The 15,602-nt window shown below is 37.1% G+C and overlaps 1 protein-coding gene across 4 annotated transcripts in view; it reads right to left on the bottom strand.

Moving 5' to 3' along the window:
- The window catches only part of LOC121940961 (AP-1 complex subunit sigma-2), a 28,224-nt gene that overhangs the window by 4,108 nt on the left and 8,514 nt on the right, over window positions 1–15,602 (bottom strand). The window contains exons 5-6 of one of the 4 annotated variants that reach the window (XM_042483642.1): window positions 9,889–9,963; window positions 5,666–5,996 (exon numbers count right to left, since the gene is read on the bottom strand). The exons of 2 other annotated variants lie outside the window; for them this stretch is intronic. In XM_042483642.1, the coding sequence (XP_042339576.1) occupies window positions 9,916–9,963 (48 nt within the window). In that variant the 3' untranslated portion in view covers window positions 5,666–5,996; window positions 9,889–9,915. Of the gene's footprint in view, window positions 1–5,665; window positions 5,997–9,888; window positions 9,964–15,602 lie in introns of those variants that run through there. One more of the 4 variants, XM_042483643.1, reaches the window with a different exon arrangement.

Raw genomic sequence — 15,602 nt, 5'->3', positions numbered from 1 at the left:
TCTTTTTTAGCGGGAGTCAAATTATCTGCAGATAGGGATGTCCTGATCCAAGCTCTAAGACTAGTATCATGGCTGATTTTTTTTTTAAACTTTTAAAAAAAATTATTTTTAACTACTTTTTAAAAAAATTGTATTGATTTATAGAGCCCAGCCCGATCTGATCTTTTCTTTTTCTTTGTCAGCTGTCACACTGATGTTTTTACTGGCGAAGGATTCATGCACAGCCATGTAGTGCGCAGCCATCGCTAAATATATAATTTTTCAGCTCTCCTCCACTCTGTACTTCACCTGCTGTGAAACACAGCACGCCCTAAATGACAGCAAACACAGTGTTTATGTTAATAATAGAAGTTATGAGCAATCATTTCAGCATAGCGTCTCTCTTGCGCTCCACTGTTGTCTCTGGTGCATGTGGTCTGTCACACTCACCACGCCACTGTAAGTGCCATAAAACCCCCACACCCAAAAAGCCTGTAGGAGTAGGCTAATATATTAATGTAATCCATGTAAAAGATGTACAGACGACAAAAATAAACACTCAGTGAAATACAGGTAATTCAGGAAACAACAGCTGCATCAAGGCAAAAAAGACCCCAGAGAATCCTCTCTTAAAGGGACAGGGGAATTCACTTGAGACAGCGACAATGGATATTCTTGCCAAAAAGACAAAAAAAAAAAAAAAAATTTAATTAACATCTTGGATGCAGGTATTTTTTAATCTTAATGCATTGCAGAGGTATTCAATTGTCATGCATAAAAACTGGATTGATTTTAATAAATTTGATGTACTTGAGGTGTGCACTGTGCAGCAGTATTATCTAAAAAAATAGAAGTATCCGATTGTAACTCAGTATCTGCAAATACTCAATATTAAATAACTCAGATTGGGATCAGGGGCAAGAAACTTGAGTAGGACATCCCTTTCAGCAGAGGTCTCTGCCTCTCCAAAACAAACAGAGCAAGTTACTTAAACTCCGAAAAAAAAAAAAAAAAAAATGGAATAAAGCAGTTTTCTGTTATAAAAAAATCAGCATCTTCCGACACTGTTGTTAAGGAGGGGCGTCTGACTACGATGTCAAAAGTCAAAAAGGCGAGAACAGAATGAGTGACCCTTTCTGGACTACTGTAGAAATGTAGCGGTTCATAATTGCGATTTCCACAGATGAGGACACTCACCCCATGTACATATAAAGGGGTCATTTTGAGGTAACGAGAACAACACAGCAATTCCAATTCTCAGGTGATTATACACTAAAGAAAACAAACTTATTGTATCATATTTCTGCCACTAAAATCCGACACACTGGACCTTTAAATTCCTATTATAATAATTTAGGAAACCAAACAGGCTGATAGTTTATCAGTGCAAAGAGAAAATATTTCTTTAGCATGTGCATTAATTCTACTCATAACGCTCACCTTGACAATATAATTTTACCATTTAGCAATTTATTTATAATCACGGTCTATAAATAATTTAAAATATTTTAAAATAAAATTTAAAATATTGAAAAGATAAGAAGTTTTCTATTGTGTGCCAAGGTCTGAACTAGGGTTTGTTTTGATTTTAAAAAACTATAACTCCTCCTATAAATCACAGCAAGAGCAATACTTAAAATTCAAATACATATGATATGAAGCGAGAAGTTACACATAAAACTGTGACTGACAAATTCACAAGAGACACACAATAAAGAGACAAAACCAGTGAAGAAGCCAATACAAATACAAAACATAAAACCTCGTGGACAGAATAAACACTGAAGTAAGAGTCTGGAATCTATGTTGAAGTAACAGTCAAACTCAGATGATCACATTTCGTGATTTGGTCTTTGAATATTTCTTTTCAGAGAGTGTTTACACTCAAATACTCCTTAAAGGTGTACTGTGTACTTCAACACAGCCAGACACATTTGTGCACCACAGGGGGCAGACTTTCCCCACATATTCTGAGTGGCCACAACACAAATAAACATAAAAATAAAAAGGGATGTTGCAGAGAACAGATCCATCATGAGTAAATAATTTTGTAATAGTTTGTGCTGTGAAACTTCAGACAGACAGCTGAGTGTGATACATGTGAGCAGTCTTTATCCTGTGGTTTACAGTCTGATGCCATCCTGATCCAAGAGTGTGCAGATTTTCTTTCAACTAGTAACTACAGCAGCTGAATTCAAGTTTTTTTTTAAAATTTTAATTCATCAGATGCAAGCTAAAAGTTTTAAGGTTGAAGGTTAGTTATTTATCTTGGGAACTGTTATTTTAAAAAAACATTTTTTTAAAAAAATTAGAATAAAAAATTCTCAACACAGCCTCGATCAGACAGAGCAGTTTTTGCAGATTGCTGCTTTTGTTTCATATTGCTGATACGCAACTACTACTCACCTGTCTTTAACTTAATTGCTATTTATTGTAAAATAAACTCAAGCATCTTTCCCACTACACAAAAAACACGCTAATGCCTGCTGATATATGGCTTTTTTAATCTAATGGCAAAGGTTACAATCAGCATTTTCTTGTGGGTCAAATGACTGCAGTAGTCACGGGTATTTATTGGCTCTGGTGTTGATGAAACACAACACCCGGGTGACCACGCTAATTTTAGCCCCTTCACTGGCGAGATGCAATGACGAGCCAACACAGAATAACATCCGTCTACGTCCAAGCAGCTCTAAAACATCGATCCAAATTAGTATGCGCGAATTTTGAAAAAGAGGATGAATAAGTTAGATACATGTATATTTAAAAAAGTATCCACCGTAAAATTTTCACAGACCTCCGTCAATGCTGCTTTCTACTAATTACCTGACATCAAGTGTGACATAGCAAAAAAAAAACAAAAACACAGAGACACACACTTGTCTGCTGTAGAGCTGTGTACACAGCTCTGCTCTACTGGCAAAGGGAAAGGAGTCAGTGGGTTTTTTAAACATAGGTGAACCCGCTCTAAGTAGACTACAGATATGCACTAATTTTGGTAGAAAAGGGATATCACAAACATGTACCTTAAAATTTGCATAAAAATGGCAAAGGTCACTTACTCTGCCTCTGGGTGAGAGGCAGCTCCTAAATAGCACCTTGGTCACACGGAAACAGAGATCCGTGTTGGTACATGAGACCCTCCGAAAGAGGAGAAATCAAAGGGAGAACCAGCAGCTGGTCCAGGAGCTTCACCTGAGTGATGGTACGTTCAAGAATTATTGTAGGATGAATGAGGGACAGTTTGACAATCAGCTGTCAATCTTTGGGCCTAATTACAGTTTAAAATGTTAGAAAGTTATTAAAGTGACAATTTGTTTAGATATCTCTTGCAGCTTGTTTGGTAGGACGACCATGAATGTGAGCTAACATTAATTTCACAAAAATCATGTAGGTAGCTTGTTGTCATCACCACCACAGGAAGCCCACCTCTCAATTTATCTGATCGAACCACAGACCGTATATAAAGATGGATGACATGATATCTCCACTAAAGTGAAGCTAAAATGTTTTGATCGCCCCCTGGTGGCTGGCTGCAGTACAGGCCATAAAGCCTGCCTCCTCCATGTTAGAGAATGTGACATACAATATGTATATGTATACAATCTATGGATTGATCAATGGGGAAAAAACAATGTTGTGCTTTCACGCTCTGAGTGTTTTTTTTTTTCTTTAAACTTGGGGTGTTCAGGACACTCCTGCTAATACTCGAGGCGTGTAGGTCGGAAAAACTCACAAAGCAAACCGCTTCCCTCTTATTGGAAACCATCACAAAAAGCCGCCCAAGACTTTTAGGATACGCTCTGTCTGATCGAGGCCTGAGCATGAACGTCCCTTTGCTAATGAGGGCCATGAAGTAAAAAGTACTTGAGAGAAAATCTGGTGCGTGCACCTTAAGTTAAAACTTTTGGATCACGATGGCACAGGATGCAAACTTGCCTTTTTACAGTGTAAAGAAAGGTGTTCAACAGTGTGAAACCAATAATAAGTGGAGAAATGACAGGCATGAAACAATATGTCACCATAAAATATAATATCAATAACTTATTGAGAAGTAACTATACAAATGGATATTTTTGTAGTTTTTTTGGAACCTGAAGCAACATCCGTTTTCTTGTGTTGCATTCAGATGGCTATCAAAAACATTTAAACCACTAAAACATGAACAAATTGGTTTGATTTTTTTCAAAAACATGGGGGAAAAGGTAAAAATGTCATGCAAAATGCAAGACACTTGTAAAAAGGTGAGGAAAAAAGAAAGTGAGAATCCATCCATCCATCCATTCCCTCCATTTTTTTCCACTTATCCGGAGTCGGGTCGCGGGGGCAGCAGCCTAAGCAGGAAAGCCCAGACTTCCCTCTCCTCGGCCACTTCGTCCAGCTCTTCCCGGGGGATCCCGAGATGTTCCCAGGCCAGCTGAGAGACATAGTCTCTCCAGCGTGTCCTGTGTCTTCCCCTGGGTCTCCTACCGGTGGGACGTGCCCTGAACACCTCACCAGGGAGGCATCCGAGAGGCATCCTACTTAGATGCCCGAACCACCTCATCTGGCTCTTCTCAACGTGGAGGAGCAGCGGCTCTACTCCGAGCTTCTCACCCTATCTCTAAGGGAGAGCCCGGCCACCCTACGGAGGAAGCTCATTTCGGCCACTTGTACCCGCAATCTTGTTCTTTCGGTCACTACCCAAAGCTCGTGACCATAGGTGAGGGTAAGAACGAAGATCGACCAGTAAATCGGGAGCTTTGCCTTTCGGCTCAGCTCCCTCTTCACCACGACAGATCGGTGCAGAGTCCGCATTACTGCAGACGCTGCACCGATCCGCCTGTCGATCTTCAGTTTCATCCTTCCCTCACTCGTGAACAAGACGGTGAGGTACTTAAACTCCTTCACTTGGGGCAGGATCTCATCCCTGATCTGGAGGGGGCACTCCACCCTATGCGCTCCCTCTAAGGACTCCCGAAAAGGTGCATACTCTGAACTGCCGTTTGGACCATAGACACAAAACACAGTCAGGATCCGTCCCCCCCCAACCGAAGGCGGAGGGAGGCTACCCTCTCGTTCACCGGGGTAAACTCCAACATACAGGCAAAGAGCCGGGGGGCAATAAGTATTGGAACGAAGATCGACCGGTGAAATCGAGATCGTCCCCAGAGCTAGCTTCTGCAGCCGAGGATCGGACCGCAAAGGTCCCCGCCTTCGGCTGCCACCTAACTCACATGGCACCCGACCCCTCTGGCCCCTCCTATGGGTAGTGAGCCCACGTGAAGGAGGTCCCATGTCGCCTCTTCGGGCTGTGCCCGGCCGGGCCCCATGGGTAAGGGCCCGGCCACCAGGCGCTCGCCATCGAGCCCCACACCCAGGCCTGGCTCCAGGGGGGCCCCTGGTGACCCGCGTCCGGGCGAGGGAAACTTCGAACCATTTGTCGCATTCATCAGAAGGGGTCCAGTTAGCTACACTTTGTCTGGTCCCTCCCAGAAGTATTAGAAAAAATAAAAATAAAAAAAAAAACTAGGGAAAAATGTTGAAAAAAATATGTTATAGAAGGAATATATATTTAATTTATTATCAGTTAATTTTTCGCACTTTATTCCAAGGTCGTTTCCCTGTTTGTGACATTTTTATCAATTTTTGTTTCTTTTTTTGTTATTTCACAGGTTACTTTTTTGTTACTTGCTAATTTTTGGGCCTTTTCTTGTTTAGTTGCTCATTGCTGTTGTTTTATTTTTGAAAGAATTAAAGCCAATTTGCTTGGATTTCAGTGGTTAATTTACTTGTAATTTCGTGACAATATCGTATCATGACTGTCATGTATGAAACTGAATAGTGAGCTGGAAATATCGTCACACCCCCAAACCGAATGACAATGACAGGTGCTGAGAGGGCAGAGAGAAAGGTGCCAGGCACTGAGGAGCTCAGCATGCAGGGTGGATAGCAGCAGCAGCAGCAGCAGCAGCAGCAGCAGCAGCAGCGATGGCAGCCAATCAGTACACAGGCACATTAAAGTACTCATGACGGGGCTGAGGGAGAGAAACGCACACAGCTTAGAAAACAAGACAACACTGAGTCGCAACAGCCGCCTCATACAGACACTTCATTCAGAGGACATGCAGGAGACACAACAGCAGGCTTCAGACAAACCAACTCTCATCACTGTTACACTGTTATTAAAGGAATAGTTGTTTTTTTGCTCTTGGAAATACACTAAATCTTGCTGAAAGTACATGAAAAGATGGGTACAAATATTATGTATGTACAATTAATATAATGCTACAGCGAGGTGTCTGACATCTCAGCATACACACTAGAAAATCCAATAAAATCCCCAAAATATCAAACTTATATATCAAATTTACCTTTTCAACAGAAAATTTTGATTTTTATTAAAGTGGGGTTCTATGAGGTACTTTTCCATAGTTATTGTATTACATAAAGAAGATGTCAGTCTGCACAAGGGGTCAACAGACAGTCGGCCTGGCTGATTATTGGGGCTGAAATTTGGCATTTTGCAGATTATCTCTATTGGCATTTATTTTAATGATCGCCAATTAATTATTTAAAAAGTGCAATGAAAGAGCCACCGTGACCTCTCACCAGTGACTCTTTCAGTCAAAGTGCAATGAAGAGTCGTTTTTCATTGCACTTTTTACAACTTCTACTTTGTAAAACCCCAGGGAATTATTTTTATTTTTTATTAAAATTAAAATTATATATTATATTTGTATATATGTAAAAAAAAAAAAAAAGCTGGAAACCTTTTGTATATGATGTTGAATGTTTCAGTTTTAATTTAACATTTTCTAAAGGCATTTAAACAAAGTTTTGTGTTGGAGTTTGTTATATCCAGATTCTAAATATCGACAGAAAGATTTTTTCATTTTTATTGTAAATGCATATCTGTTTTAAATATCAGTTATCGGTCTCATTAACTATTAATAATCAGTATTAGTATTGGCACTGAAAAACCAATATCGGTCGACCCCTCGTCTGCACGCCCCCAGTTCAAAATTAAAATATTTTCACTGCTTTAGAGAAAAAAGAAACGATTCATATGATCCTACTTTCCATCTATGTCTTGGCATTTTTAAGAATTTTTAAAAGACTAATTTAAGACATTTTAATAACAATTACGATCTTATTTTTAGATTAATGATCCACAGCAGTACATTGCTTAGCCTCTGTGTCAGTACTCCTGCTGCTTCTCCAAACTGGGAGCCAGTATAAATCCACTGTATGGATAAGTACCTCATTCAGCCCCACTTCAAAAGATCTGAACTATGAGTTTAACTGAATAGTTTGATGGGGAATTTCACTTTTCCAACTAAGCCAAAGTCAAACAGACAAGCAGTTGTTTTTGTCTGTTCTGTAGCTTAATTTAATCACAATCTGAAATAAATAAATATAAAATTCTCCTCAATTTTCAAACAATTTGAAACCAACAAATATGGAAACACTATGGACACACAGACAAAATGTCACCTACCTAAACTGCAGAAAAAAAGTATAAATACACGTAAAACATCAATGAAATGTTACACATACATGAAAAACAAAGACAAATATAGACTGAGACAGACTTTGTTTTCGATACAAACACGTATTGTCGGCTGTGGAGAGACTAACTAGTGACACGAGACCAGAAACACCATCTGAACCAACAGGAACTGAGTTACACACACACTGATATTAGGAGACTGACTACAGGACTCGAACGTACGGACGGACGTCCTAAATCCACAGACACAGAGTATTCACCTCAGCTGGCCTAATTCTGGAAAAGACCAGACGACTCAGAGACCATATTTGGGACCATCACACCTGTGAGGCAAACATTTTTTTTTATAAGGACACAAATAAACAGAACCGAGGAAGCTACACATCTGCAGAACGTGCTCGGGGAGCAGGAGGCTAACGGTGCACCACCACAATACCGATGCCCTCTTCACGGGGACGTCCCGGCTCAATTTATCTCTGATGTCTCACATGCAGAGTCGAGCTGAGCGGGAAATCTTCAGAGGCATCATTATTCCAAAAGAAGATCTGCTTGCTGGCACCAAAGTAATGACCAGCTCCTGAGAAATGTTTCATTAAAGGCTTATTAAAATAACTTCATCCAAATCCCCTGTGGTATGTTTTCCACGTAATTACGGCACCGTGCACTCGCTGAAGCCGGAGGCACTCATTCCTAATGTGCCCCGACTTAACCCCGGCACTATTTTCACTAACTTAACTTGAGGATTTGTTTTTTAAAATTTTTTTGACTCCAATCATAAATATCAGTATTTATGGGTTTGTTTGTTCATACGGTTTCGTAATCTTTGTTGAAAATCTGATAAAACGTTAGAAAAATCTGCATTTCATAGGTGTTTTTTAAAGTTCAAATAATTAGCCTGATCACATGTGATTTTCAAAATGTTTTCTCGAGTAGCAGAGGCATTTTTGAATTTGACCTCCTGATTATAAAATAGAGGAGAAACCACAATAAATAATTATCAATAAGCAATTTTCTTTGTTCCATAAATAATGTTTTATTCTGGCTGGTGGTTGTCTTTTTTATTTTTGTCAACAAATCTCATGAAAAGACCAAAGCCAACAGCGCACTGATCGAGTGATAGTCAGACCCTGACATATCTGTACTATACAGATCTACTACAAAAACTGCTAAAACACATCAGTGAGCTACGTTATACTGGCTGACATGTTTTCATTTGCATAAACGTGCATAAATGTGCCTTATCCCATGATCGAAAATAGTCCAAAAGAAGTGCATCATTTATCTATTTTTTCACTAATTTTCATGCCAATTTGACCGTAGCTTTACCACATATGCTTGAACCTCTTTTTCTGCTATTATATATGAGTGACTCACAGTATATTTTTTACAATTTCTGTTATTTTCATTTTTCAAGCAGTAACTACTAATATGTCACATGACCTCTTGATGAATTTTAGAGTAAACACCAGAAAGTGCATTTTATACCCCGATGAAGACTTTTGAGCATATTATTTGTCTGGGGAAAAAATATGTATAATTATCATAATTAAATATTTAAATTTATGTTACAGAATTATCATTTTTGAGCAGTTTTTTTCAGGTAATTGTTTCATGTTTCATGTTTTTTTGTTGTTGTTGCTAATTTTCAGGTAATTACTTTTACAAAGGTTTACCTCATTTTAACTTTGGCCAAACTTGATGTAAACATCAGGCAGTGTGACATTATTTATAGTATATATTATTTAACACCTAACAGGTCTCCTTTAAGATTTATGTATTTAATAAGAACAAATAAGCTTATTGAATACATATTGACAAATTGTTGGTTTTGGTCTTAAAATGGGCTTTGTTGAGAATAAGAAAATGTAGAATACTACTGCTCTTATATACGTTAATATCTAAAAATGATAGTTGTGTAAAATTGTCATTTTGGATAAATTAAAACCACATACAAAAAAAAGAATATTAGTAATTGTAAAATACTATGGTTAATTTTTACTGTTAAAACTTTTTCAAATACAAACAGAATCGTTAATCTGTTTTCATTCAGTGCTGTTAGTAAAACGTCTTCACACAGGCAGCATAAAACTCTTCCACTTATCCATGGAAAAAAAGTTAAATTAAAATTTCAAATTGATTTTTTGATATGAAAAACTCTTTAAAAATACAAATTGCATCCATTTAAAAATCTAAAATCAGATAAATAATGTAAAAAATACATCAAAATTGAATATGTAAAGCCCATCGGTTGGATTATGCCGCCTGTTAGTGAAAGTGAGTTTAATCAGACGTGATGTAAACACTCAGGTTTGAGCTCATGCCTGTTATGACCCTCACACTCTGTCAGCTGCTTTTTTTGGACAATCAAACTGTAACAGAGTACATGCAGGACTGGAGACCCATGCTGACTGAGTTACCATGTGCCTGGACGGACTCTAGGCTCATTACAAGACCTCCTCATTTGGCAAACTTCCCCAGTCTTCACTCTGGCTCTATAAATACAGGAGGGTAAACGTGGATTTGACGCGATTTCTTCCAAACAGACAATATATCCATTCCTCATCATTCTGATGTTCCTGTTCTTTACCTTTTTTCCTCATTTATTTGTTATTTGTCTGTTTTTATCTACCCATCTTTGTTTTATCCCCTCTGATGTGTCCTATACATTACTTTTTATATTGTTTTTATTGTCTTCTATTGTGTTTAGTCTTCAATTTTCTTAAATTGATTAATTTATCTATAATTTAACTGCTGTTTGAGATCTGTTAGTGCTGCACTGTTGTTGACCTTCTGTATAAACGTTTTCTTCTCGCCTCTTAGTTTGACTGTTTTAGCCCTTTCTCTGTTTGTCTATATTTATTTTATTGTTCCCTGAGTTGCTGCCTTTGCTTTGTTTGTCAAATCACTTTGTACACAGCTGTTTTTAAAGGTGCTATATAAATAAATAAATAAAGTTATTATAATATCGGCTTAAGACAGCTCCTCATGTTATAGCGGCAAACACTCAAAAAGGAAAAACGCCTACGTTAGGAACTTACCATAAGCCTTTTAGGATCACAGTACAGTATGTTCTCTACCTGATGGTGCTGCTGACTGTAAATCAATGAGCAGCGCTGCGGTTTGTCCTCGGGGGATTATAGACTTGGCCGAGCTGCAGCTGCCTCGGAGCTAATGGTTGCGGGCCGCAGTTGGATTTCCGAATGCTTATTCATTTCATTACAAACTTTAGGCTACTTTGTATTCAGGGTTTGTAAACTCTGGTGCCCCGTGCTTGGCCGTATTTCTTCTTATCCATAATGCCTGAGCATGCAGCAATACTGAAAACATGACGGATGACTCAAGTCAAATCTATGAGGTAAATAATGAAGATGAATCTTTCACGCAGTAAGAAATGACAAAATCAGACTTTTATGTTTGAACATAAAAATGTTAAACTGTCAGGCTTTGACGTGTAGTTCTTGTAACTTAAACTCTTCGACAATACTGTTTGTGCCATTTTTATGTTGAAATTAATATAGTCACGGGTTGCTAAACGTGTGTATAATTTCCCGTTTTTTCACAAAGTGATGAATAATCAATGTGATTAATCGGATGATGATCAGCTGTGACAGAGAGGGCTGGACTGAGTTTTTTGTCTCAATCACGTGTAGAACGATACAGTCTTTGACCTCGTGTTAAACACAGCAGGTTTATGTTGTTTAGGCCGGTTTGATTAAAGACTTTTTTGATGCTACTGGGAATTAAGTTTAAAAGCACTTTTCTTCTAACCAAAATGATGGGACCATTTTATTTTGCCCAAATGTTTAGTGTAACAAAAAACATGACTCTTTTGCTCTGAGCACACTTTTATCAGTTCAGCTATTAACATTGTTGTATTTTTTTTAACTGTATGTTTCTTTTGTAACATTGTAACGTTGTTTAGATAACTACTATACAAATAAAGTTATGATTATTATTATTTATTCATTTATTTTTTTGTCCAGTAAAAATATTAAATTATCTACATCAAATGTTGAGAAAAAGAAACCCTTTTTACAGGAACACATGGAAGACAAAAGTATCTATTTGGTTTACCAACATAAGTTTTTCTTGACGGTTTTCTTTATCTGAGCATTTTTAAGACTTCTGAATGATTAATTTAAGTCAATTCAATACGAATTAAGGCCTTATTTTTAGATTATGAATTCAGTGACCCTGATTCAAAGTGACAATAAATCGGACAAATGACAATAACAAAATCAACAACTGCAGTGTTGTGATTTAAACGGTTTCTTTTTAGATGTGAGTCAAGAAGCAGCCCTGTTAGGATGGCACAGTTTAAAAGACTTTTAACGAACGAGCCTTATCAAGTATAACAACTTATTTATTATTAAAAGAATACTTCCCCCACAAAATGATAATCTGTATTAATTTGCATGACGTTAATGAAGAAAACTTCTCACGTTGCACCTGTGAGGAAAAAGGACCCAAAAACTGAGGAAATTCTTGCTGAATTAAAGTAACGTGGACTGCGTTTAACAACTGAAAACTACATTAAAACATCACTTTACAAACTCTGACGCAGCTTGTGCATTAATCAGTCTCATTTATCCACATGTACGTTCAGTATTTCGACGACACATGCATTTTGCTTAACTGTAATATTAAGAGCACTTCTGCAGACAGAAGCACGCCTGGGCAGCATGTGTTTGAACTCTGCTCATGCAGGCCCAGGCGAGCTCCTCATCTGTGTTTCTGTGATGAAATAGTCACGGAAAAAAATGCATGTTTGGGAGGTACTGAGCACACAACTGGATAGAAGAGACTTGAATAGACTTTATATGACCCTTTAAGAATTTGATGTGTGTGAGAGGGTGTGTGCATGCACACGTTATGATGTATGCTTAGATCTATTTTTATTTTAGGATTTGAGTTAGTTGTATGAGAATAATTTTTGCTTGTTTTATATTTTATGTTGTATTTTTCGTGATTTCTATTTTGGGAATTGTCTTATTTTTTTTTAGGGACCCCAGGAAGAATAGTCGTCACCATGGTGACAACTAATGGGGATCCAATAAACAATAAACAATTACACTGCATGAAATGTGTGAGAGTTTGTAAATAGATGTGCTGGTGTGGATGCCCTTTATTTAACCCTTTGAAACGTGGATCAGTGTCAGTATTCTTGTGCTGCGTTCAGATGTCTTTCATAAGTATTTAAGACCTTTGACATCTGAGCAAATTGGTTTGACTTCTTTTAAAAAACACGGGAAAAAAAGGAATTGAGCAATTTGGCAAGAAATGTCCAGTAAATTGCAACAAAAATAAGTAAAAGTTGATAAGAAATATAACCTAAACATTACTAAAAAATTAACAAAAATCTGGAAAAAATGCATAGAAAAATTATTGTTTTAATTATGATTATATTGTATATTTATTTAATTATTAATTTTAATTAAAGGTAATTTCCTTGTTTTTTTTTTTTTTTTTTTTTTACATTATTTAATTAATTTATTTATTTTTAACCTTTTTCTTAATTTCATGCTAATTTTTGGGGTCATTGAATGAATCATGAAAGATTTCCATTTTTGCATCTGTCTTTCATCTTAAAGGAATGAGAAAAAAAGTTTTCTTCACAAATTCACACAGTATAACTGATACACAAATTGTCATTTTGTGAGGTAAGTATTTCGAAAATGTGATGTCATATCATCTATATATATATATATATATAAAATTTTTATATTTATATATTTCTGCAGAAAAAAGAGAAATGCACCACCACATAAAATTATGCATATTGCCAACAGCTTTTTAAAGTTGAATTTATCTTTCAATAAATATCTATGGTACATTTGATTCATTTTTTTTTTAGATTTCAGTTTTATTCTGCAGTACACATGCTACTGTTTTGTTATTTTTAAGTTGCAAAATATCCTGCATTCGGGGCCGTGTCCAAAAAAACATTTCTCTCCTGACGCGAGCATAATTTAATTTCTTTGTAATGGGAGTGCCGAATATTTAAGTTACAAGGCGATGAGCATCGACTCTGCGCTGAGGTCTTGGCATTTCTTTTTTTTCTAAGCCATTAGTAGAAAAATGATAAACTTTGGATAAAATGCTGAGCTCATCACTGTTACTTTTAATTTAGCTGCCCAATAATATAGGAGGGGTCAAACAGCACAAGAAGAAATATATTAATATGCCACATATTAATATATGTTTCTCTCATTAACCCACAAAGACCAACATGTCCTCTCTCCCTGCACGCTTCAGTCTTCCCCTCATCCAGAGCAAAGGTCTCTTTTGAGGCGGCATTAGGCAGGTTTCCATTAACCTTCAAATTGCGCAAATTGAAATTGCAAATATAAAATACGCCAAATGGAAACATTTCAATTTAAAAAATACTGCTATCTATTTTTTACGCTCACATGAGGTAGTATTACAGGTGATGCAAAAAAGCAATATTTTGCAAAACTGTAATGGAAACACTTTTTTGCTTTTATCGGTAACATGATGCTACGGTGACGCGCTCCTAAAAGTAGCACCTGAGTTTTCAGCTGGTAAAAAAAGGCTTCGGTGGATGCGGGGCCATAGTGTGTATCTTCACTGCAAATAAACAAATTTGCCAAAACATTTGGTTTTGTATTTAAAGAATCCTTCAAAAATCTAGTATTGGTCATTCTCTACAGTTCACATAACCTTTTTTGCACTGGATGTTAATGGTTTGTTAGCGGTGACCTGATTTTGCTTCCCAGAGCTCATTAGCTGCAGCTTTTTGGCTCACTAACTGACTAAATGTTGAGCAAACAAATTCAGAAACCCGTCAACCTGCTGACACCGATGACGACAACACCAGAGTGCTGCGTAATACAAACACTGCGTGCATTTCTGCCTAAATCAGGTGCCCATTTAGCTTTTGGTTTTAATAAATGAATTGAAGTGAAAGAGCCTCGTGTGCATTAAAGTGGCTGTGGTGTTTGTTGGTTCGCTGCTGAATTTGTCTTCGGTCAGAATCCTAATTGCAGTGACACTGTGGTTTTGTTACTGTAATCATGCTGCCTCTATATGAAATGCTAATCTGGGCCAGACGTGTTTGTGTGGTCTCAGCAGCGCAGACAATGAGGCTTTGTTTCTGAACTCTGCGCACTTCGACCGTCAAATACGACTGAAAAGACTGTGAGGAACATGTGAGAAATCTGGACAATTGAATCATTTGGAATATTTTAGTGACACTTGGACTTGGAATTAACCCTTTAGCTTTTACTTTGACCTGAGCAGATTGGGGTGATTTCTTTCAAAAGCGTGGGAAGAGGGCGACGAGCAACTTAACAGGACATGGCCCAAAATGAGCAAGAAATTTGTAAAAGGTTTGAAGAAAATTACCTGAAAATAAGAAAATAATAGTAAAAAAAGAAAGAAAATTACCTCAAGAAATTGACATATTTAAAAAAAAATTATGTAATATAATTTTAAGTATATATTTAAGAGAATTATTGGTTATATAGTTTTTTGACATTATCTAAAAATCCCACCCAGCTAATTTTCAGATCATCTCCTTGTCACCTTTTACTAATTTTTTTTTTGCAGTTTTCAGGACATGTCTTGCCAAGTTGCTCTTTATGTTTTTCCCATGTTTCTGAAATAAATCAAATATTTATGGTTTAAATATTTATGAAAGGCGTCTAGAAATTTGATGTAGATCCAGGTGTTCAAGGGTTAAATTCAGTTATATTTGTTTTAGTTTTCAGGCGTTTACCATGAGGATATAAGGACATAAAAGTCATGTAGTTTTGCTGCTGATGAAGAGTTATTGGTTAGTGCCTCAGATTGTAGTTACATCAGAGATCTAAAGTCTTTATGAAGCAGAAAAACACATCAGCAACTTCAGTATCTCCAGTGTTTTCATTGCTGTTGCTGGTGTGCTGTTTCTGAATCTACTGCACATCTAAAGCTACTGATCTAACACTACAGCACTACAGAGGGGAGTTATTTGGGTTTCTGCGAACTGTACCTGCAAACAGGCGCATCTGAAAGTCTAGATTCTGCAAATCACAATAGCAAAAAGAATAAACAGGCAAAGAGAGAAAAACGTCAGCTGAAATCAAGATCCAGATCAAGCAAACTAAATGAGACAATAAAGCACAGTGGA

The sequence above is a fragment of the Plectropomus leopardus genome, chromosome 3, assembly GCF_008729295.1.
Source record: "Plectropomus leopardus isolate mb chromosome 3, YSFRI_Pleo_2.0, whole genome shotgun sequence".
NCBI classification, from domain to species: domain Eukaryota; kingdom Metazoa; phylum Chordata; class Actinopteri; order Perciformes; family Serranidae; genus Plectropomus; species Plectropomus leopardus.
The sequence above is the reverse complement of the archived record's forward strand: the minus strand, read 5'-3'. Positions and strand labels throughout refer to the sequence as shown.